Raw genomic sequence first — 22,680 nt, 5'->3', positions numbered from 1 at the left:
CCGAGCACACAGGCGGCCTGTGTACAGCCTTTCAGAGATGTCTCCTCCCTGCAATCGAGCTTTCAGCTAGGAGGACTCCCCCACAGTCCTCTGTGTGTGTGTGTCTGTGTGTGTATGTGTGTCTGCTTTCACATGTCCCACCTTTTTAACTTCTGCCCCCTTCATCTCCAGTTGGTGGCAGTCACGCTTCCTCCGCATTGGATGAATGCCCTCTGGGCAAAGGCAGCTCCGTCAGCTTTGGCTCCTTCTTGGGATCCTCCTTTCTTAGATTTTTTGGCTTGCCACTTCTTTACTGTGCCTTGTCAGTTCTTTTCCACTTCTGAGATTAAAGAACACCTATCTAGGGTTTAAGGGTTTTAGTGGTAGGGTTGGTCCGAATAGACCAGCCCGCCCTTGGGAGAAAAGGAAGTCGATGCTATCTGCTGCAACCAGACCTCTTTTCTCACTTCTCCCCACACTCAGCATCCTTCGGAAGGCCCTAGATAAGATTGCTGAAATCAAGTCTCTGTTGGAAGAGAGGCGGATCGGTGAGTTGGAGAGGAGGGTCCCAGCAGCCCCAGACCAGGCACAGTGAGGGTTCCTGAAAACAGAGATCACGTCGCCCCGTGGGGAGCCCCTCACCCTGGCTGCAGGATTCCAAGGGCGGAGCAGCGGGTGTGGGCCACTGCGGCTAGGAAGGGAACGGGCTGAGATGCTCTGCTGCCTCCTCAGCAGCCACAGCTGCCCCCTCCCAGAGCTCTGTCCTCCGCAGGGCCCGAGACAGGCACCCCTCTCCCCAGCCCCCCCCAGCCCCAGTCCTTGCAGTGGTGAGAACCTGGCTGGGTTTTTGGCACAGACACATCCTGGGTGTCTTCTGGCCGCCTTTCAGGAGGGGGCTGCGCTGGGCACCAGCTCCACAGCCCCTGCCCCTCCCAAGCCCGTGGTGGGTGGGCCGCCACATTCCATGGTGGTTTTAACTTTTAATTGAATCACGAATCATGATCTACATTAATAGAAAAGTACACATACGCGTACAGCTCAGTGAATTTTGCAGTAACTGAACACACCGTCACGAGTACCCAGATCAAGAAACAACATGACCAGAAGTCCCCCTTGCTCCCCCTTTGAGTTCCTTGCCCCCAAGAGTATCCCATGGCCTGTGTACTGTAACTGATGTGTTTAGCTTGTCTGGAGCAAGGGGAGAGGCTCGTGCTCGGGGACTAGGGCCCAGCCCATCTTGGAGCACAGGAGTGGCGTGCTTGCTTCCCACAGCGGCCAAGATCGCAGGCCTGTACAACGACTCGGAGCCCCCCCGGAAGACCATGCGCAGAGGGGTGCTGATGACCTTGCTGCAGCAGTCAGCCATGACCCTGCCCCTATGGATCGGGAAGCCTGGTGACAAGTGCGGCCAGGTCCCTGGGGGGAGTGGGGGGTGGCCAGGAGGGGTTGGTGCTAGGGCCTGGACTAACCACTTATTCCCCTCCCAGACCCCCACCCCTCTGTGGGGCCATTCCAGCCTCAGGGGACTACGTGGCCAAACCTGGAGACAAGGTGGCTGCCCGGGTGAAGGCTGTGGATGGGGATGAGCAGTGGATCCTGGCCGAGGTGGTCAGTTACAGCCATGCCACCAACAAGTGAGTAGATACCCAGCCCTGTGGCTCCCCCGGTCCCACCCCTGCTTGGGTTGCCACCTTGGGCCTTATCTGCAAAATGGGAGGAAAGCTTTCCTGGAGGCTGCTTGTGGGGATGGTGACAAAGCACTGGGCTCCTTCAGCTACTTGCCCTCACCCCGCTCACTCCCCGACCTGGACTGTGCACCTCACTGCATCCGGGGTTTCCCTTTTCTCCCACAGGTATGAGGTGGATGACATTGATGAAGAAGGCAAAGAGTGAGTGGGCCACAGAGGGGCAGCTGAAGCCTGGGGGCGGGGGGGCAGCCAAGCTGCTGGGAAGGAGCCCCCCACCTGACCATGGTTGACATAAGCGCCCCCCCTCCAGGAGACACACCCTGAGCCGGCGGCGCATCATTCCCCTGCCCCAGTGGAAGGCCAACCCTGAGACAGACCCCGAAGCCCTCTTCCAGAAGGAGCAGCTCGTGCTGGCCCTGTATCCCCAGACCACCTGCTTCTACCGTGCCCTGATCCACACACCCCCACAACGGGTAAGGCCCAGACAGGGTGATGGGGTTGCTATCCTTCCACTTCCTTCCCCTTTTTCTCCTCATTGTGGACTCTGAGCTAAAAAGGACCTTTACATTGTCTGCCCTCTTTGGCCCCTTCGGCCTTGTCCTCTAGAGCAGCCTGGTTGACGCTGCTTTTTCCAGCCTCCAGGGCCTTGGAAAGCCCTGAGTGGCAGCGGCTTGACATGTCCTCCAGGCCACTCTCATTTTTGCATTTAAGATGAGAAAGCCCTGAGAAGGAAGTCACATGCCCAGGACCCTTCCTCAGAGCTCCTGACTCCTGCTCCTCTGCTTCCCCTTGTGCTGTGGATGCTACTGCTGGCACCCAGTCACATGTCTCCCTCTTCCTCCATGACCCTGCCTGATGCCCTCTGGGTTGTCCCTGATTCCCTTAACACAGGATTAGGCCACAAGGCCCTCCATTATGGCCTGGCCCTGTAGGACGTGAGTTTCTCTTCTTGCTCTTTATCCCCTGCCCTTGACCCCTTGTTGCTGAGAAAAGAGCCCTGTGGCAGCAGGGACTGGGGTCAAACATCTAGACTTCTTGGCTCCAGAGAAAGATGAGGACAGAGGAGAGGCTGGGAGTCCAGGGACTGCAGATTGTCGGGGGTCTCTGGGATGGGGAGGCCTCTCCTGGGAGCCTCTGACCAGCCCCTTACCTTCCGCAGCCCCAGGATGACTATTCGGTCCTGTTTGAAGATACCTCCTATGCAGACGGCTATTCCCCTCCCCTCAATGTGGCCCAGAGGTACGTGGTGGCCTGTAAGGAGCCCAAGAAAAAGTGAAACAAGCCAGCAGACTCACGGTCTCCTGCCACCCTAGCCAGCAGACTCACGGTCTCCTGCCACCCTCTGGAGGGGGAAGCAACAAAAGATTTTCTGTGATCAAATAAATATTCTTCCCCCCTTGCCCAGGTCTGTGTCTTGGGTTTTTCTTCTTCACATCCCTCTTCCCCTCCCCAGGTGGGGTGAGTTGGGGAATGGAGGCTGCAGGAGGGGGTGGCCTCAGTGGGCCCAGGGGCATTTATGCTTTCAAGAGCTCAGATCTCTGTCTGCTTCCAGCAGAAGCGCTCCATTTCATACAAATCATTTTATTCTTGAGGCCACATCAGGCTGGGCTGACACCACTCCCTTAGGAACGCCTCTCACAGCTGGGCACGGAACTTGAGGCTTGAGCGTGCCATCTTCTCAGCATAGTAGGCATCAAAGCGCTCGTTCTGGGCCACAGTGAAGGTGCTTTTCCAGTCCCCTGTGATGCCTTGGGTGGGGTGGGGAGGAAGGGGGTGAGGCTGGCTGGGGGGCCTGACTGCGGAGAAGGCCCCTGGGGCTCAGGACTGGCTCTAGCTGCTGCTTCCACCCTCAGCTCCCCAAACACCAACCCCAGGTGGGCAGGCCCTCACCTTTCCTCATGAAGGCAGAAACCTCATGGTCCATGAAGTCACGGGACAAAGTGCTGTAATTAGCCATGGGGTTCTCCTTCATTTCCTTGAAAGATGTGTACTGGATGATGCGATCTATGGTCTCTTCAGGCAGGGAGCGCCCCACAAACTTCAAGATCTTCCATATCTCCCTCTTGGGGTTCTACAGCAGCAGAGCAGTTTTCAGTGGAGGTTTAGATTGCTCACGGAGCAAACGTGGGGAGCCCTCTGCTGATTTCCCAGTGAAATCTGGCTAGTTGACTTAGAAACCTCTCAGACCCAGCTTCTGGACTCTCCGGTCCTCTTTTCCTGAGGCTTTCTACCATGTGGTCCTGCATTACACTGTGTTCAGTTACCAGCGGGACAACAGCCCCAGGGCTGGCACTTGGCCAGGAGAAGCAACAGCAGGGAAGAGCTGATTGTGCCTGAACATGTAGCCGATTCAGACACTAGCTGAAAAGACCTGTACAAAGTATGGTGCACAGAGGTAGTACTGCAGCAAACCTGAGGGGGCAGGAGCTGACAGGTCCTGCCGAGGACTGAAGTAGGGGTGCTCAGGGGCCCTGGCAGACTCCCAGATGTGACATGGAGGGAAGCGGCAGCAGGAGATCTCACCTCCTTCATGTCCTCGTAGAATAGGTAGAGAATGGGATGGGTGTTTCTCAGCTCCCACCACTCCTGCACATGCTGGTACCAGGGCCCGTAGGACACTGCGGGAAGGGCCAGGGGCACCGAAGCAGAAGCTGGCATTGGTTTGCACTGGCTGCCCCTCAGTGACCCCTACCACCCCCTTCTGCCCAAGTCAGACCCACCTTCCCCAGCCATGAACTTCTCCAGGAAGCTGTCCCAGGTGCCAGGATCTGGGTGCACTCTGGCCATGTGGTAGAAGTGATAATAGGAGACGGCCACATCTTTGGCATTGCGGGCAACGTAGATCACCTGGAGAGGCAGGCCAGCGCCGTCACCCCTCCCAGCACCCCAGTGAGGGAGGCAGCCTCTTGATTTGGCAAAGGAGTTTTGGGGTTGGCGACCTTGAGTTCTCATGATACAGGTGCAACTGAGATGGAATTTGAACCCAACCTGAGACCCAAGTCCTACCCGGTCCTCGGGACTTACACCCAAATTGGAAAGAAGGTGTGCAGGGGGCTCCCCAACTTCATGGGCCTGTGGGCACCCACCCTCTGCTTTTCTCCTCTCTGCACTGGGGAAGAGTTCTATTTCTGGTCATGACAGCATAAGGCAGATGGCCTCACCCCTAAGATGGAACAAGGCTCAGGGAAGTAAGGAGGCCTTCCCAGAGGAACTGGGCCAGGGTGGGGATGGCCCCAGTACCCCCTTTCCCCTGGCTTCCTCTGCCACTCACCTTGACCTTCTGATCCAGCAGGGTTTGGGGGAGCAGGGCCAGGGGCAAGTGCGTCTTGAGGAGCCGTGGGGCTGGTGTATCCTTCAGAGACTCCAAACCTAAGTGATGGGTAGGGAAAGGCCTGGTGAACTAGGGCCCCATCCTTCTCCCTCTGGAACCCCCTCCCCGCCTCCAGACCTGAGGGAAGCCCTGGGACACTGAACTCCAGGAAAGGCACCCGGATGAAGATGGGGGCCCGCTGGCACTTTTCCATATCGCCATCATGGTAGATCATGTCCAGGATCTCGCACACCCATGTGGTGCCTGCAGAGGGGAGGAGACAGGAGGTGAGAAGGGCTGAGGGCATGGCCTTGCTGCACCCTAGTGGGGGCTGCGGCTCAACAAAGGGGTGGGGGGGGGTCCTCATCACTCACCGGATTTGGGGTAGGTGCTGATGAGCAGGTCATCGGGCCTGGCCTGGAAGCTCTGCAGTGGCCCTAGTGCATCTGCAAAGTGCTTGATGAGAGGGACCCCTTTCACATACTCGAGTGGCAGGCGGAAGATGTCCTGACCTTGCTCCATGGCGCTGTGGCAGGGGCCTAAGTGTGGCTCACTTCCCTTAATAGCACAACAAATCCATTTGTCGGATTCTTGCTTTGTTTTAAAATAAGGAAACTGAAGTTTAAAGGAATGTAGCAACTTGGCCGGGCTCAAAAACGAGTCAGTGGTGGAGCTGCGATTCTAACAGCTGACCAGTGCAGGGGTTCGCAGCCCGGCCTGCACGTTGGATTCACCTGCAGAACTTTCCAACTCCCAGTGCCTGGACCCCACCCCAGACAATTAAATCCCACGCATTAGCTGGTAAAAGTGGTCCCTTTGAGAAAACCTCCGTAGAGCCTGTTTGTCCTAATGCTCTGCCAGCCAGTTTTAATTATCCTACTACTTCCTGCTGCAGCTCCCAGCCCATGCCCCATGGGCCCCTCTCCCCATCACCCCCCTCCTCGAGCTCTGGGCCCGTCACATAATTCCGAAGGCTGGGCCTGGGACCCGTTCGTGGAGCCAGGATCCATCTCAACTAGGGATAAACATGGGTGGGTTGAGCAACCGAGCACATGGGTGGGTTGAGCAACTGAGCAGAACTCTACTAACTCAGCAGGAGAGAAGGGGGGATTCAAGCCGGGCTGCAGCTGACCTGTTGAGATGGGATTCCCTGGGGAGAGGCCAGGGGCCTTGGAGGCAGGAGGAGTAGAGATTGAGCAGCAGGGGCTGGGGGTGGGGGGGGGTCCCCTGCACTCACCTGGCCTGGTCTCGCGGACTGCTAGGCGGACTGTGGCTTAGTGTGAGTGCACAACCCTCTAAGCCAAACGTCATGTGGATCCCGAGTGGGAGGAGAGATGTGGGGCCTGTCACAGCACTAGGACTTTGCTTTCCTCCCGGAAGGAAAGGGTGGAGTTTGGGGGGGGGGGGTGGAGAAAGACCGCTGTGCTGCGCTCCTTAGCACCCCAGCTGGAACCAAGATTAAGACTGTGGGTTTGGCTTGTAGAACACAAAAAAAGCTAACACTAGGCCAAAGGACCCAGTGATTGGTGGATTAGGGGTTTGTATTTTTTGAAATGTAATTCTGGTTCCCATCCTGCCCCCTCTAAGCACCACCCCTGCAGGGACAATAAACAGCCTTTCCTAATCGACCTGGGAGGAAGGGGGAGGGAGGGAGGGGAGAGGCGGGAGGAGAGGAAGAGGAGGGGGGACCCTTGTAGGCAGGCCCCGCTTGGGCAGCCCCACATTCCAGCCTATCCCGACACAGGCCACAGGCCAAAGTGAGGTGGGCAGGGCAGAGTTTGGGGGTTTGGGGCGGGGCAGAGCTGGGAAGGCTCTTTGCTGGGGCCACTTATGATAGGAAAGAGCAAGAATGCTGGAGTCTCAGTCCCGGGACCTTGGCTCCCATGGGACTTCACGGACCCTCACTGTTAAAATGCAGTGATCCTGTCTCATTCTTGGTTGTTGGAAGACTAAGTGGCCCCAGAAGGTGCTTTGGAGAGCGAGCCTCAGAGTCATGCTGAGGAAAGCTGAGGCAGAGGGGCCTCCAGGCAGAGGAGGTCACCAACCTGGGCCAGCACCCCACCTCCCTGCTCCGTACTCCCCCCTCCCAGGCCCCTGGGCTGCTCTACTGACAGGGCCTCTGCCTCTTTCTAAATCCACCCACCCTGGCAAAAAATCAGAAGGTATTCTTAACTCAGACTTTTTATTGTACACAAGTAAAAGCTCCCCAGCCTGCAGGGGGTGACACGGAAAAGGGAGGGGCATCGTGGACACTGAGGTCAGGGCGCCAGCATGTCTGTCCAGTGTTCCTGTGGAGACAAGAGGGTTGGTCAAAGGCAGCCCAGGGGCGGGGGGAAGGCCAGGCCCAGAACCACCTCTCACCTCCTCCAATTCCGAGTCCTCGTCTTCCTCGTCTTCCTCCTCAGTGCCCATCCTGCACAGCCAGATCAGGTCTCCCCACAACAGTGAGTTCTTACAGCTGCCAACGGGTGCAGTCAGTGGGAGACACAGAGTCAGGCACCTCCGGGACACCTCCTCCAGGCAAGGCTCTGGGTGCCAAGATGCGCTCTCAGCGGCCACGGGCCTGCACTTGGGGGATTAGGTGTCCTCCTCCCAGAGCGAGACCAGGCAGGGGAAGGGACGGGGGACTCACCCAGGGCACTGGCCCTCTAGGGGCAGAAGTTGCCCTGGCTCCTCCTGCAGGAACTCCTCTGCCAGGCAGATCACATGGGCTCTTAGAGGGCAGCTGGGGTGGGGGCAACACAGGGGGCCCTCTTCATCCTGTCCGAGGCGGCAGCAAGGGAGACAGCAGACAGGGAGTCATAATACTGTAGCCAGTACTCAGAAAGCATTTCTGTGCACCAGGCACTGGACTAAGGGCTTTACACACACCAACCCTGTAAGGCAAGTACTACAATTATATTTTACAGATGATGAAACTGAGGCATAGAAGGGTTAAGATCCCCACCCACAGTGACTAAACAGGCTGTCAGCGATTGTGCAAGGGCCTGGGCATTGCAGCCAGATCTGTGGTTGTGTGAAGACCCAGTGATCTCAGTAAGGCAGGGAATCCATCGACTGATGAATGGATAAACAAAATGTGATATACCCACACCATGGAAATAAGCCATAAGAACAGATGAAATACTAGTTTATGCTACAATGTGGATGAACCTTAACAACCCTATGGAAAGTGAAAGAAATCAGACACAAAGGTCACATATTGTATAATTCCATTTATATGAAATGTCCAGAATAGGCAAATCCATACAGAAGAAGCAGACTACTGGTTGCCAGGGGCTAGGGGGAAAGAAAACGGGGAGTGGGTGCTTAATAAGGATGGCATTTCCTTCCAGAGTGATGAAAATGTCATGGAACTAGAGGGAGATGATGACTGCACAACATAGTGACAGTACTAAATGCCACAGAATTTAACATTTTAAAATGGTTAGTGGCTAATTTTATATTAACAGGTTTTTACTTCAATTGCAAAAAAAATGCAAGTAAGCACAGAGAGTTGCCGTTTTCGATGGAAAGCCAGAGAATACCTTACTGAACGTTGCATTTTATCAAGAAGGTAGGTCTAGGGAAGAACCTTCCAGACCACGGGAAAGGGCACAGACTGAGGAGCCAAGGAACGGCCCCAAGTATATGATCTCCATTTTAGAGTTGGGGGTACTGTGGCCCAAGGGTCTCTCAGTGGGTTGTGGGGTCCCTCAAAAAAATAGCTTGCTCCTAAATCGTCTGAGCGCTAGACCACGCCGCCCCGGGTCAGATCTCACCTGAAGCGCGCGGGTGCACAGGGTGCACCTCTCAGCCTCGGTGCCAGCAGAGGGTAAGTCTTGGCGCCGTGGGGCCAAGGCCCGGCGCGGCGGAGGCGGCCCGAAGGCCAGTGGCACGTGGGGAGGCGGCGGCGGGCAGAGGTCCCGGCGGAAGTCCGGGCGCAGCCAGCGCAGCGTGAGTGGGAGGCGCGCCCAGGGCGGCGCGCGCAGCATGTGCGCCAGCACGCGCAGGTGGAAGGCGAAGGAGGCCTCGCCGCGCGTGCGCGGCCCCACGTGCATCAGGCGGCGCGAGGCCTGCGGGTGTTGCCAGGCCCACTCGAACTGCGGGCGAGAAAGCGAAGGGCGTCAGGACCGGTCCGGAAGCACCGCCCGCGGCCCAGGCCCCAAGCCCGCCGCCCCAGTCTCCCTCCTTACCCGGAGGGCGGCCACGGCGGACGGGAAGCCGTGCACGAGGAGCACCATCTCCCTGGGGAAGAGAACGGGGACGCGGTCTGTGAGCCCCCCGCCACCCCGCGTCAAGCTGAAGCCCCTCGCCAGGGTCCGCCTCCAGCCCCGTTCCCACTCCTACTCAAAAAGGGAGTCGGTACAGCGGGCTTCAAGCCTGGCACACGAGGCCCGCTCCCTTGGGGAGGTACGACCCCTCGCACCTGTCCCCAGCACAGGTTCTTAACTGCCCCACTTCAGGCCCTCTCCTTTGTGGACTCTATTCCAGCTCCAGACCCTACCCAACCCCCTCCTCTGAGGGCCCCCGCCCCTACCCAACCCCCTCCTCTCAGGGCCCCCGCCGAGTTTCACAGGGATCCACCTCCCGGCCAGGCCCCGCCCCTCTAGGCAGGCCTCTCCCCGCGGGGCCCCGCCTCTTCCCAGCCAGCCCTCCCCCGCGACCTGCGGCCCGCCCCGTCTTACCAGGGACCGCGCCCGCTGGTCCTCCAGGCCCCGCCTTTTTTGCGGCCCCCGTTGTGCTGCTGAACCCGACGAGCAGGATTGACGGTGAAGCCCACGTAGATGCGGCCCCGGTACCGAGGGTTCAGGCAGTAGAGCAGGTAGACGCCGAAGAAGCGTCCCCGCCTCGCCGCGCCCTCCGAGGGGCCCATTGGGACTTGAGGGTTGGGGGCTGCGTCTGGGGGTTGACTGCTGGGGCCTTTGACCCCGGGGAGCGCGGAGTTGCTAGGGCTGCCCGATGCTCGTCTCGGAAAAAGCGCTTTGGGGCGATCGAGACACCCATCAGGCCACAGCCATGCAGGCTGGTGCACCCCCTCCTGGCAGGAGCTGGGGTGTTCAAACCGGCCCCAGGCCGCCGTGCCGGTGGCGAACCCCAATTACCGTCGGCTCCTGCAGAGGCCAGCCCTCTGCAGGCTCCTATTGGCCAGCGGAGGGCCAAGACTGTTGGAAAGCTGGGCTTGCGGGAGGACGGAGGAGCCAGGTGACGGACGCCTCGGTGAGGGCGGAAGTACTGCCTCGGCGGAAGTGGCGCCAGTAAGGGCGGAAGCAGTGTGACCGGTATCCGGGCTGGGGTACCGACCCCGCTGGGCTGCGGTCCCCATCGGCCGCCGCAATGGAACTCAACGCCGAGTATCTCCGGGAGAAGCTGCAGCGGGAGCTGGAAGCGGAGTACGTGGTGAGTGGAGCGGCCGGGACCCGCCCGACCAGGGGAAAAGGGCTCCTGGGGGACGCGGGCGTCACCATCCCACTCTTCGGCCCCGTAGGAGGTGGAGGACACGACTCTCAACCGTTGCGCGTCCAGCTTCCGAGTCCTGGTGGTGTCGGCCAAGTTCGAGGGGAAGTCCCTGCTTCAGAGACACAGGTGAGGCCCCGGAAACTCCTCGACCAACGCGCTGCCAGCTCCAAGACTCCGACCCCACCCATCCCCGCAGCCTAGCTCCCCCACCCCTGCTACCGCGGCCCGGGCACCAGGGACCAGGACCGCGAAAATCCCGCCGTTGTGGGCCCTGCTGCTAGGTTTGCGACCTCGACCCCCACCCCCACTCCTACCCCATTGCCGTGCGTTTCTGCATCCCGAGGATTACGACCTCTGGGACATCTCCAGTCTCCCCAGTGGCCAGCCTGTCATGATCCAACCCCATCTCTCCCCAGACTGGTGAACACGTGCCTAGTGGAAGAGCTTCCACACATCCACGCCTTTGAGCAGAAGACCCTGACCCCGGAGCAGTGGACCCGTGAGCGGCAGAAATGAGGGAACCTGCATAGTCATTAAACTGTAAATCAGGGCCAGCTTCTATGTCAGTGTGTTGCTGGGGTGGGGATGCTACTGAGGCTGACAGTGTGGGGCTTCCCTGCTTTGCCAGTGCCCACTGTTTTCCTTGGGTAAGTCCCTGTCCCCACCCAGGCCTCAGTGTCCCTACTTATAAAATGAACGTTCTGTCTGTATAGTCTTTTCCAGGACTGGCCTTGCAGTTCTCTCTAATTCTGGGTGGATCCCTAGGGGCAGTACTGATACCACCCACCCGTTCATTGCCTATATCTGGAGGTTCTTGCTCTTTGCCAGTCCTGAAGAGGCACAGGTGAGAAAGTGCTTGGGGTTTCAGGGCCCTGGTCGATTTAACGAACTTCTCCCTCTCTCCTCACCCCAATACCTGAGGCATAGTAATAAGGAATCCCATTCATTCTCTGCAGGTTCCCCTGGTCCTTCACAGCTCTTGGGGTGTGATGCCACAACAGGGGTTCCCCAACACTGGAATTCCAGTGTTTTCTGGCCCGTCCAGTGACCCTATAGCCCTGGGCTTGATTGGGTGACAGCTGCCACTGAGGAGACCAGATCTTCAGGCCTGGGGGGTGTGGGTGGCATTAGCACAGGAGAAGAGGGCAGATGATGCTTCCTATGTCAGTCTTAACCACAGACGCATGTGAGACCCCTGAGACCCAGGAGGTGCAAGTGCCCCGGCTGGGGCCAGGGCTCTGGGAGTGAGGAAGTGCAGGCTGCAGCCATCCCACCCACCCTGTTCCTCTGTGTTTCTGAGCCCCCAAATTAGCTCTACTCCCCACTACTCTCTCCGGTAAAGCTGCAGATCATGGTGATGACAGGTTAAGCCTTCTGGGTTCCAGGAATCATTTCATGAACTTGGGTCCAAGGATGGTTTTCTGAACTTAGTATTTTAGTTCCCTTGGACCAGAGAATGCCTAGTTACTGAGTTACCCACAAGGACCCCAGTGTGCAGAAGAAGCTCAGAGAAGGGACATTGCCTTTTCATGAGGCCCAGGCCCCAGGTTTCCTGATTTCTTTCTTCACCACACCTTGATTGGTGTTGTTTGGGTCATCCCACTGCACTCAGAGGTGTAATGGTATCCTCTCCATCTATCGGTGGGCACCTGAGGCCCAGAGAGATGTGACTTGCCTGAAGTCACATGGCTTACCCAGAGGAACATTTGTACATCTGCTTCATCCAGTTCTCTACCTGCTGTCCAGGTAATTTTCTGTGGCATGCTGAAGAGGGCCTGGGATGGGGCCTTTGGTTGCTGCTGTGGCATCCGCAAGTCCAGGGCACCAATCCCAAGAGCCCATGCCCTCCCAGATCAGCAGTCCCCCACTAAGAGGCAGGCATTAGAAATCTCCTCCCAAGCCTTTTCTTGATCGAGCTGACACATCTCTTCCTGCCCAGTCCCTCTTCCTCAGAGGCCAGGCCCGGGCAGAACCCACAGCAAGAGTTCAAGAGGTAGCCGTACCGTGTGGGAGAAAGCTCTGATCGAGAAGGGGGCCTTGAGTCCTGCCCCAGGCCATGCCTTTCAGCAAGCCCAACTCCTGCTCCATGCCTCCATTTCCTCACCTGTAAGCTTGGGCTGGGCTCTTGCATTGGTTCTAAGCATTTTCCTTACAACAAGTTCCCTTTGTGTTTTCATCTCTTGGGCCTGCAGTTTGAAGGATGTCTACCACAGAAGTGCTTGTTGGTTCATTTTCCCACAAGCACCAGGGTCAGTATAGTTGCATGAAACCTGTTTTTGTTGTCTAGGAGAGGCAGGTGTGGGTAAATAAGGGGCTTATTGAGGCCCCAGGCCAGGGCCTTGAATAGCTCAGACCTCCCAACTCTGAGAAGGAGCTGGGAAACGAGAGCAGGCTCCCAACCCTTATGCTCATGGGCTGGGTCCCACCCCCAAGGCCCTATCCCCTGAATGCCCAGTCCCCCCAGGACCAGTGAGGGGGAAGCTTCAGGGCTGCTCAGTTCAGCAGCCTCAGCAATCAGGTGACCAGTCATCACAGTCTGGGAGATACCAGAAAATAAAGCCATTTTATTATTATTTTTTTCTTATCTGCCATTGTGGCCTGAAGAGTGGAGGTGTGTATGGGAGGGACGGAGATGAGGCCAATGGCCCCTGCTGAAGTCCCTGGGATCCTCTACTTGGCCTGGACCATTTCCTCCAGCCTGTCCAAGCGCTTCTGCAGCTCCTGCACCGTGGCCTGGAGCTTCCTCATCTCCTCCTCCAGCCGGGATACGGCATCCTGGGGAACCAGTGCTGCTTAGGCCAGCTTCTCCCTGGGCTCCCCTTCCCTTGGTAGCTGCTCCCAAGAGTCCCAGGGCTTGGGCCGTTCGGCCTCTCCCAATTCCCTCTCTGCCAGGGGAACTCTAGGCCTATACGCCTGAAACCTGTTTTCTGAGGCCTCAGAGTTACCCACCCCTAGCCCCAAAAGGATCCCCAATGCTGTGAGTTTGGGCTGCTCCAAACATCATCCTCCTTCCACATCAATAGCAGTCTCTGCCCCATCTTCCCTTCAGATTTCCTGGCTCCCCATCCGCCTCTCACCGAGTTGGGAGTGCCACTGGTCTCGGTTGCTGCCCTCCTGCGCCCAGTGTCCAGGCCCCGGTTGACCCTCAGTTCCCGGCTCTTTGGGGGTACGTAGCCATCCTTGAGGGAAATGAGGAGTGGCCCAGCATCCCGACCCCCCAGCCACTCCTCGGCTGTGAGGGCAGGGTCAGGCCCTGCAGTGGGTGGGTACAGGTCCTCCTGGAACAGGTCCGACTGTGGGCAAGGTCAAGGATGGTTAAGAGAGTGCTTGAGCCCCCATGCCACCCCGCAACTCCATGAGGTCAGCACCCAGCCCAGAGCCCAGGGAGAGACACAGGAGCATCACCTTTCTAGGCACTGTCATGGCGATGGGCTCACACCTCCGCTCGTGCAGCTTGTAGAATCTGTGGAGACAGGAAGGTGAGCAGTGCCCACAGCGCGCTTGGGCTGGGCCTGGAGGTCAGCACTGCCCGTGCAGTGTGCTTGGGCTGGGGTCAGGGGTCAGTCACCTGGCAATCTCACACTTGTTCACCTCCAGGCCACGTTTGGGCATGTAGCCCATGCCACGCTGGGACTCCTTGGAGCTGAACATGGAGAGATAGTGCAGGAACGGTGCCTCGGAAGTGATCTCAAAGTACCGGATAGAGCTGTCACCCTGCAGGCAGTGGGCACAAAGGAGGATCAACACCAAGAGATGCCTCCAGCCAGGGTCCCCTCCAAGCCCCTCCTAGCCCCTCCTGCCCACCACCCCCTGTCCCCTGCCTGACTGGACCACCTTGCCACAGAGGTAGACGATGTTGGTATCGGGGTCGAAGAAGGGCAGCAGGACGCCACTGCTTGTGTCCAGCTCCTGCAGGGACAGTGGCTCCTCCAGGTGCTTCTGCAGAGATGCAGGGAGAGAGCACTGAGCTGGACTGTGTCAGGCTCTGAGGTGGTGACCTTCACGGGGCAGTGACCCTCAGAGATCAACTAGCTAAATCTCCATCTCACAAACGGGTAAACAGGGCCCTAGCCATGCCGCCTGGGAGGTGGCAAGGCAGGGACTAAACCTCCAGTCTTTGGATCCACAGCCCAGGGCTCCACCCTCCCTCACGCTTAGCACTCACCGTGTCCCACAGTGCCACCTGCCGCTCGCTCATGCGGCTGAAGCCTGTAGTCAGGATCTTCCCATCAGACGCGAACACGGCATGCACGGGCCGGGTTCCCTCATGGGGACGGTCCTTCTCCTGGAAGGAAATGGAGGGAGTAGGTCAGGCATCACCCCCCAGCCCTCAGGGCCAGACCCCAGGTGGGGTGAGAGAGGGTGGCCTCCAGGGATGGGTTAGGGGAGTAAAGGTCCCCAGCTCAGGGGTCAGGGTTCCTGGCAACTCACAGCTACCACAGTGCCTTTGCGGGGCTCGATGATGCGCACGCGCTTGTCGCGACAGGAGGTGCAGATGAGGGCCCCGTCCCGGCTCCAGTCCACGCTGTAGATTGTGTCCGGGTGCACGTCCGGGCCCAGCGTCAGCATGGCCGCCCCCGTGCCCACGTCCCACACCAGGATCACGTTGTCACAGCCTGGATAATGCCCCCATGTTAGAACCCACCTGGGTCAGGCCCCCAGCCCCGGACCCCAGCCCGCAGCCCCCTGACACCTGCACTGAGCAGCACATTCTGGGCCGTGGGGTGCCAGGTCACGATGCCCACCCGCTTGGTGTGGCCCTCCAAGGTGACGACGGGCTCCCGCAAGGGCAGCGTCAGGCCCCCATCAGGGATCTCCCACACCTGCAGAGGAGGGGATAGTGAGTCTCGGGGGTGCCAGCCTCCCTATCCCCATCTGGGTCTCCCCGCCTGGATCTCCCCTCCTGGCCACTGGGTCCCCACCACCTCTCACCATGATTGTGCAATCCTCGGAGCCACTGGCAATAACGTTGTCATTGTGCGGGCACCAGGCAATGTCCAGCACAGGGGCTGTGTGGCCACAGACCGTGGGTGCGTTCTTGTCCACACGTCCAGTCTGGGGGGCACAGCAGGGCCTTGAGGGGGGCGCACTGGCCCTCCAAACCCAACCCAACCCAACCTCCCCACCCAGAGAAGCATGGAGTGGAAGGCTGCAGGGACGCAGGCCAGGGCCTGGGGAGGGTTGGCCCCTCTGCCCCGGGCCCAGAGCTAACTGGACGTACCCAGGAGGGCTGCCCACAGGTAGCACGGAAGTGGGGGTGTGGGGCTCAGTGCCAGGGCTGCACTGGCTCCTGTTCCTGCCCGTTCCTATTGCAGTTTCTCATCTGGACCCTGAGAGTTGGCTCTCTGGTCCTAGCTGCCTGAGTGGGGCTCCCATGGGCACGACAGGCCAAGGCCCTGGACCAGGGACGGATGGAGGTGGGGGCTGGTGGAGTTGGGGTTCTCCAGGGAAGTGGGTATGAATGTCAGGCACGGGGATGGGGTCTTCCAAAAGGAGAAGGACCAGGGAAGTCTGTCATAACTGGCCCCCAGGCGGGAGCAGAAGTTTGGAAATAGCCTCTTCCGGGGATAGCTGCTGCAGCCGGGCTTCCTGTGTGGAGAGCAGCACGGGGCGCGGGCCCAGCTCCCACCCCGACAACCACTTCCTCTTCTCTTGTCCTCCTTCGGCCCTTTTAAGGTAACAACCTAGGGCTCATCTCCCCTTCCTGTCTCACCCCCTAAAGAGTGCAAGAGGGTGCTGGGGGTGGGGGTCAGCAGATGGCAGGGAGTGGGGGAGATGGGGGCAGGACTGGGGGAGGGGAGAAGGGAGCTGGGGCCAGAGCTTGCTCGGTCCTCAAGGGCTCAGCCTGGTCCCTCAGGCAGGGCTGGACCCAGGGTCCCTCCCGGCCCCCAAGAGCCCTGCCTTCTGTGTGTGCCCCAGGCTGAGGCTTGGGAGACACGGTCCTGGGTCTGCCCAGACTCGCTGTGTGACCCTTTTCGTGTCATCTCCCCATTCTGAGCCTCAGTTTCCATACAACCACCACATGGAGGAGCAGGAGGAACCTCCAGGCTCACCTGGCCCAGTCCCATTTTACTGATAACAAGACTGAGGTCCCAAGAGGCTCGGAGGCAGTCACCGAGTCAGGAATCCAGGGGACCTTTGATGGCCGGAGGCCCCCTTGGGTGAAGGAGCTGCTGCTCCCAGGGCTCCAGGCCTCACCTTGCCCAGGGGCAGCACCAGGAAGGCGCCTCCCCCACTGGCCTCACAGATCAGGGCCACAAACTTGGGGTTGACGGCGCAGAAGCCGCTGTCCCAGGTGGTCTGTGAGACGCGCACGTCCTCATAGCACTGGTCGGCCTTGGCCGGCTGTCCAAACACATGGCGGAACTTGCTGGAACGGACCACCTGCCGGCTCATCCTGGGGACATACAGATTGGGGCCTTTTATCCCTTTAGGCCAACTCTGACCTCACAATGGCCCCATCTGCCCCCAAGACACCACACAGCCTGGCATGAAAGGTCTCGGCTCTTCCCCAGCATCATCTCCCAGGGCTCCCAGCCCCCAACTCTCTTCCCTGACTGACACCCCGCTACCCCCACTGCTCGCCCTCCCCAGCCCCTCCTCACCCCTGTCTAACCCATGAGGCCCACCGTCTCCGTCCTTTCCGGGCCACCCTAACTCCCCTCCCAATTCTGCGCCCTCAGCCTCTGCTCCGGGGCCTGGCGGAGATGGGCATTAGAGCCCACTGTTGACTGGCTGACGGGTGGATGGACACAGAGCCCTTTCTTCCAATGGTTCGGATTCGGGGGCCCGTCAGCCCAGGCAGCTTGGAGGGAGGGTTCTCGCTCGGTTCCAGCAAGCAGCCCTCACATCCCTCGCGCCCACCAGGGGGGCTCCCTGCAGGCAGAGGCTGCCCCTCCCTCACCTCCTGGCACAGGGCTGGGCGCATGGGAGGAGGAGGCATGAGGGCCTGCCCGGGGGGAGTGTGGCGGCAAGCTGGCTTCCCCAGGAGGTCTCTGGGCACCAACACCAGGCACCAGGCAGATGGCTCCGGTCCCAGCATCGCCGCCACCCCCACACCTCTGCCTCTTGCCTCTGCTCGGGAAAAGCAGGTGCTCTGAGGTGCCATCTCCAGCTCATTGGAGCTCCAGGCAGGAAAGGAACGGCTGACATCTCAGGTCCAGGGACCCCCAAGCTCCAGGGACCCAGCCTGGTGCCCAGCCTTCCTGCTCAGGGCCTCTGCCCCACACCCCCAGCTGTGCCTTCAGGCCTGTCCTCTCCCCACTGGGGGCTTCCCACCCCTTGCCCATCCTGTGACTCCTGAGGGAGCCCCCAGGTCTGCCTGCCGAGAGGTGAGTGAGGAGCACTGTGAAGGGAGCAGCCTGGGTGTTGGGGTAGGGGATCAGCTCCAGGTGAGTGGCCTGGGTCTTAGGGAGAGGGGAGCCCCAAACCAAGGTTAGGGGACAGGAAGCCATCGCCCCACCCTGCCTCCTCCACCATCGCAGGTACCAGACCCGGAAACCACGGAAAGGGGAACTTGGTCTTTTCTTGTTTTGCTCTCAACCCCTTCCTGTCTCCAAGCTCAGGGCAGCTGGTGCGCTCACCCCACCCTGCCCGCCACCCTGCCAGCCCCCAAGACTCCCATTTTGAGAAGAGTCAATACCTTCCATGTGTCCTGAACCCCTCTGGTTCATGCTGAGCCCCCCCCCTCCTCCAGCCTCCCCACCTCCATCTTGGCTGTGGTGGTCCCTCACCCTCAGTTCTTCAAAGCACCCTGGGACAGACAGATAGACACTCACCCGCACGCACCCCACCCTCTTCGGAGACGGTCCCCTCCCGGCTGGCACGACCGACGGGCTCCCTCTGCGCATCGCAGCGCGCGTCCGCCCTGCCAGGCCGGCCGCCCCCACAGCCCCGGCGGCCCCACAGGTGGCCCAGCGCAGGGTGCCCCGTCTCCCCGGCCGGCCCCCCGCCCCGCTCTGCCCAGAGGCCTCGGCCTTACCTGCCGCGGAGAGATGAGAGCGACCCCCCAGAAGGAGGAGGAAGGAGCGGAGGAGGAGGAGGAGGAAGGAGCTGGAGGAGCCGGAGACTCGCCCGCTGAAGATGCTCTTGTCAAGACAATGAATGAGAAGCGGCCGTCGCCCGCCTCCTCGGGTGGCCGCGCCCCTTGGGGCGGAGCTCCCGCCGGCCCGCCCCTGCCCTCCGCGGGCGCCGCCTCGCCCGGACCCCGGCCCGCCGCGCCGCTGCTCCTCCCGCTCGCAGAAGCTGCTCGCCTTCCGCTGCCAATCCCTGCCAATCCCAAACCCCAACAGATGCTGCCGCCGGCCGGTCCTGGGAAGCTAATAGGCGCGTGGTTTTTTTTTAATGTCAAAAATGCGAAAATATCCTGTTCCTTCCCACCTTCAGCCGCCTCGGCATCCTTTCCCTGGCATTCCTGCAAGCTCCCTGCAGGCCCGCCCGGCGGCCTTTGTAGCAGCCCCCAGGCCCACCCAGGCCGGGGATGCGCCGCGTTCTCCTCTCGGCCCCGCAGGCTGGGAGGAGGGAAGGGGCAGCCGGAGGAGAAGGGAAAGTCAGGTCGACGGAACCCACCAGACCTGGTTCTTGTCCAGGCTCCGGATTTCAAAATGGGGGCCTTGGGAGACGCTTAACCTCTCCGGCTCTCATTTCTTCATCTGGGAGTACCCTTGTCCTGCCTGCTTCACAGAGTTATGGTGAGGAACAAATGAAGTAATTCGAAATTATGGGGCCCCTGTTTTGTGCAAGGGGCCACAGAGGTGAAGGAGTCAGGTTCCTGCCCTTAAAAAGTTCTCAGGCTAAATGCAAATCAAAACCACAACGAGTTACCACTTCACACCCGCTAGAATGACTATTATTAACAAAACGGAAAATAACAAGTGCTGACAAGGATGCAGAGAAATAGGAACCTTAGTATATTGTTGGTGGGAATGGAAAATGATGCAGCCGCTGTGGAAAACAGCTTGGTGCTTCCTCAGAAGTTAAACATAGAATTACTATATGACCCGGCAATCCCATTTCTAGGTATATACACAAAATAATTGAAAGCAGAGACTCAAACAGATATTTGTAAACCAATGCTCACAGCCACATTGTTCACAAGAGCCAAAAGGTAGAAGCAACACAAATGTCCACCAGCAGATGGATGCATAGACAAAATGTGGGACTATAGCCATACAATGGGATATTATTCAGCCCTAAAAAGGAATGAGGTTCTGATACATGTGACTACATGGATGAACCTTGAAGACATCATGATGTGTGAAATAAGCCAAGCACAAAGGGACAGATATTGTATGATTCTATTTATATTAAATAGCTAGAATATGCAAATTCATAGACACAGAAATTAGAGTACAGATTACTGGAGAGGGGAGAGAGGGAATGGGGAGTTAATGCATAATGGATGCAGCCTTTCGGTTTAGGGCGATGGAAAATTTCTGCTAATGGATGGTGATGAGGGTAGTTAACATCGTGAATGTGATCAGTCCCTTTGAGTGGTATGCTTGGGAGTGGTGGAGATGGGAACATTTATGTCGCATATATATGTCCACAATTTTAAAAAAAGAGTGACTAAAGAGACAAAGACAATTAAATGCAACACATGATCCTGAATGGGATCTAATAATGGAGGAGAAATGCCTAAAAGGACATTATTGGGGCATATGAAAAATTTGAATATAGACTGTAAACTTTATATCAATACTAAATTTCTTGAACTTGATAGCTGTAGTTAAGGTGGTTACATAAGTGAATATCCTTGTTCTTAGGAAATGTACATAGAAGTATTAGGTATTCAAGGAACATGATATATAAAACTCTCAAATGCTTAGAAAATTGGTAGATGGACAGATAGAATGATATGGCAAATGTGACAAAAATGTCACTTGCCCCAGTCAAGATGGCAGAGTAAGCATTAAACAGCCCCACAAAAGCATTAAACAACCAGCAAGAACTGGCAGAGACATCTTTCTCAAAGCTCCAGAAAATAGTTAATGGGTTGCAGTAATGGGTTGAGTGCCAAGTAAAGAAAAAGGCAACTTAAAAGTGGTAGGATCTCCTGGCACCCTGGCTACCCATCCCCCACTCCACCCCCGAAAGCTCAGCACAGAACTGGCCTGTACTCCCAGTATGGGCACCTGGTCCTGGTTCTGGAGGGAGCAGGGAAACCCTTGTGCACTTACTGGGAGCATGTATGTCTGGCCCAGTCTGTCTGGTGGCAGCCTGAGGGACTAAACCGAGACACTCGTCACAGGTTTGCCATTCTAAAACTTGCCCTCATGTAGAAACAGCTGACAGAGCTCTCCAAAGAACCTTGTGGGAGACCATCAAGTCATGGCCAAAGTAAAAAAGAACACCCAAATCACCCCCCCACCCTATTTTTCATTCAGTTTTGTCCCCATATTTCTACTCATCCATCCATACACTGGATAAAGGGAGTGCAATCCACAAGGTTTTCACAATCACACACCAGACAATGACTTCTAAAAACTGGTCCTAAATATGCTAAAAGAGCTAAAAGAAAACGCAAAGAACTAAAGTAAACAGGAAAACAATAGCGAGATAGAAATTATGAGAAGAAAACAAACAGAGGTAAAGACCACAATAACAGAAATTAAAAATTCCCTAGTGGGGTTCAATAACAGATTGAACTGGCAGAAGAATCAGTGTACCTGAAGATAAGACAATTGAAATCATCCCATCTGAGGAGCATAAAGAAAAAAAATGAAGAAAAGTAAACTGAGCCTGAGGAACTGTGAGATACCATCAAGCACACCAATATACACATTGTAGGAGTCCCAGAAGGCAAAGAAAGAGAGAAAGCGGCAGTGAGAATATTCAAAGAAATAATGAATGACAGCTTCTCAAATTTAGTAAAAGACACAAATATACATATCCAAGATGCTCAAGGAACTCCAAACAGGCTAAACCCCAATAGACCCACACCATGACACATTATACTCAAACTATAGAATGCCAAAGATAAAGAGGAAATTCTGAAAGCCACAAGAGAGAAGTCACATGTCACATACAAGGGATCCTCAATAAGATTATGTACTGGTTTCTCACTGGAAACCGTGGAGTCAAGAAGGCAATGGGAAGCCATACTTAAAAAGTGGTGGAAGCAAAAAAAAACTGCCAACAAAGAATTCTGTATCTGGGAAAACTGACATTCAAAAATGAGGGAGAGATTATGAAATTCCCAGATAAACAAAAGCGGAAGGAGTTTGTCACCATTAGACTGACCCCACAAGAGATGCTAAAGAGAGTGCTTCAATTTTAAAGGAAAGAATAGTAGACAATAGATTGAATGAAGATCTCAGGTAAGGATATAAGATAGGTAAACATAAATACCAGCACTACTGTATTTTTGGTTTGTAACTCTACTTTTTACTTCCTATGGGATCTAAAAGGCAAATGCATAAAATGTAATGATAAATAAGTGGTTTTGGATCCATAATGTATAAATATGCAGTAGTGTTTACGTATACTATTGAAATTAAGTTGGTAGCAAAGCAAACGAGATTTTTTAGATTTAAGATGTTAAATTTCAGCTCCATGGTAATACAAAGAATATATCAGAGAATACATAAGCTCATAGAGACAGAAATTAGAGTACAGGTTGTCAGGGGTGGGGGATGGGAGTTAATGCATAATGGGTGTAGGGCTTCTGTTTGGAGAGATGGTAAACTTTTAGTAATGGAAGGTGGTGAGGGTACCGCAACATTGTGAATGTGATTAATCCCATTGAATGGTGTGCTTGTAAATGATTGAGATGGGAAAGTTTATGTTATATATATGTTCCCACAATTAAAAAAAAAAAAGCACAATGGAAAGAGACAGTGACAATTAAATGCAATATATGGTGATCCTGGATAGGATCTAACAGGGAGGAGAAAAGACTCAAAAAGACATTACTGGAACATATGAAAAAAATGGAATATAGACTGTATACTTTATATCAGTGTTAAATTCTTAAACTTGATAACTATAGTTAAGGTGGTTATATAGGTGAATATCCTTGTGCTTTAGTTTCCCAGCTGCTAAAACAAATACCATACAATTGGTTGGCTTAAACAATATGAATTTATTGATTTATGGTTTTGAGGCTGGGAGAAGTCCAAAACTAAGGCATCAGTCAGACAATGCTTTCTCCCCAAAGACTGACATTCCAGGGCTGCCTGCTGGGGTTCCTGGGCTTTTCTGTCACATGAAAAGCACATGGAGGCATCTTCTCCTTTCTCTTCTGGGTCCCATTGACTTCCATCT

General features: G+C 56.5%; 5 protein-coding genes across 5 annotated transcripts in view; 2 read left to right on the top strand and 3 right to left on the bottom strand.

The window, feature by feature from the left end:
• The window catches only part of SGF29 (SAGA complex associated factor 29), a 47,701-nt gene extending 44,634 nt beyond the window's left edge, over nucleotides 1-3,067 (top strand). The window contains exons 5-11 of the mRNA XM_037813889.1: nucleotides 463-527; nucleotides 1,252-1,381; nucleotides 1,467-1,613; nucleotides 1,833-1,868; nucleotides 1,978-2,140; nucleotides 2,827-2,947; nucleotides 2,979-3,067. Coding sequence (XP_037669817.1) covers nucleotides 463-527; nucleotides 1,252-1,381; nucleotides 1,467-1,613; nucleotides 1,833-1,868; nucleotides 1,978-2,140; nucleotides 2,827-2,943 — 658 coding nt within the window. The 3' untranslated portion in view covers nucleotides 2,944-2,947; nucleotides 2,979-3,067. The remainder of the gene's footprint in view (nucleotides 1-462; nucleotides 528-1,251; nucleotides 1,382-1,466; nucleotides 1,614-1,832; nucleotides 1,869-1,977; nucleotides 2,141-2,826; nucleotides 2,948-2,978) is intronic.
• A 135-nt stretch (nucleotides 3,068-3,202) lies between these two features.
• On the bottom strand, nucleotides 3,203-6,372 carry LOC119517350 (sulfotransferase 1A1-like). Its single transcript, XM_037813888.1, has 8 exons — nucleotides 6,215-6,372; nucleotides 5,352-5,535; nucleotides 5,116-5,241; nucleotides 4,939-5,036; nucleotides 4,388-4,514; nucleotides 4,191-4,285; nucleotides 3,558-3,738; nucleotides 3,203-3,415 (listed from the first exon to the last, which is right to left on the bottom strand). Exons 2-8 carry the CDS (start codon nucleotides 5,497-5,499, stop codon nucleotides 3,303-3,305), a joined length of 888 nt encoding a protein of 295 aa, XP_037669816.1. The 5' UTR covers nucleotides 5,500-5,535; nucleotides 6,215-6,372; the 3' UTR covers nucleotides 3,203-3,302.
• Nucleotides 6,373-7,142: 770 nt separating this feature from the next.
• SLX1A (SLX1 homolog A, structure-specific endonuclease subunit) lies at nucleotides 7,143-10,199 on the bottom strand. The gene is made up of 6 exons (XM_037814554.1): nucleotides 9,645-10,199; nucleotides 9,153-9,204; nucleotides 8,739-9,059; nucleotides 7,610-7,737; nucleotides 7,339-7,435; nucleotides 7,143-7,265 (listed from the first exon to the last, which is right to left on the bottom strand). Exons 1-6 carry the CDS (start codon nucleotides 9,830-9,832, stop codon nucleotides 7,236-7,238), a joined length of 816 nt encoding a protein of 271 aa, XP_037670482.1. The 5' UTR covers nucleotides 9,833-10,199; the 3' UTR covers nucleotides 7,143-7,235.
• BOLA2B (bolA family member 2B) lies at nucleotides 8,471-11,135 on the top strand. Its single transcript, XM_037814555.1, is given in 7 exon segments — nucleotides 8,471-9,369; nucleotides 9,672-10,189; nucleotides 10,192-10,224; nucleotides 10,227-10,271; nucleotides 10,274-10,356; nucleotides 10,445-10,542; nucleotides 10,833-11,135. Coding segments are annotated over 6 exon segments (630 nt in total). The 5' UTR covers nucleotides 8,471-9,369; nucleotides 9,672-9,918; the 3' UTR covers nucleotides 10,933-11,135.
• Nucleotides 11,136-12,960: 1,825 nt separating this feature from the next.
• On the bottom strand, nucleotides 12,961-18,552 carry CORO1A (coronin 1A). Its single transcript, XM_037814552.1, has 11 exons — nucleotides 18,398-18,552; nucleotides 16,615-16,813; nucleotides 15,349-15,471; nucleotides 15,110-15,239; nucleotides 14,848-15,032; nucleotides 14,582-14,701; nucleotides 14,251-14,355; nucleotides 13,985-14,130; nucleotides 13,822-13,879; nucleotides 13,494-13,709; nucleotides 12,961-13,191 (listed from the first exon to the last, which is right to left on the bottom strand). The coding sequence occupies exons 2-11, from the start codon at nucleotides 16,810-16,812 to the stop codon at nucleotides 13,087-13,089; spliced, it is 1,386 nt and encodes a 461-aa protein (XP_037670480.1). The 5' UTR covers nucleotide 16,813; nucleotides 18,398-18,552; the 3' UTR covers nucleotides 12,961-13,086.
• Between the last annotated feature and the right edge of the window lie 4,128 nt (nucleotides 18,553-22,680).

Source organism: Choloepus didactylus, chromosome 21, assembly GCF_015220235.1.
Source record: "Choloepus didactylus isolate mChoDid1 chromosome 21, mChoDid1.pri, whole genome shotgun sequence".
Classification (NCBI taxonomy): Eukaryota; Metazoa; Chordata; class Mammalia; order Pilosa; family Megalonychidae; genus Choloepus; species Choloepus didactylus.
Note: the sequence above shows the minus strand (reverse complement) of the source record. Positions and strands in the feature narration are given on the sequence as shown.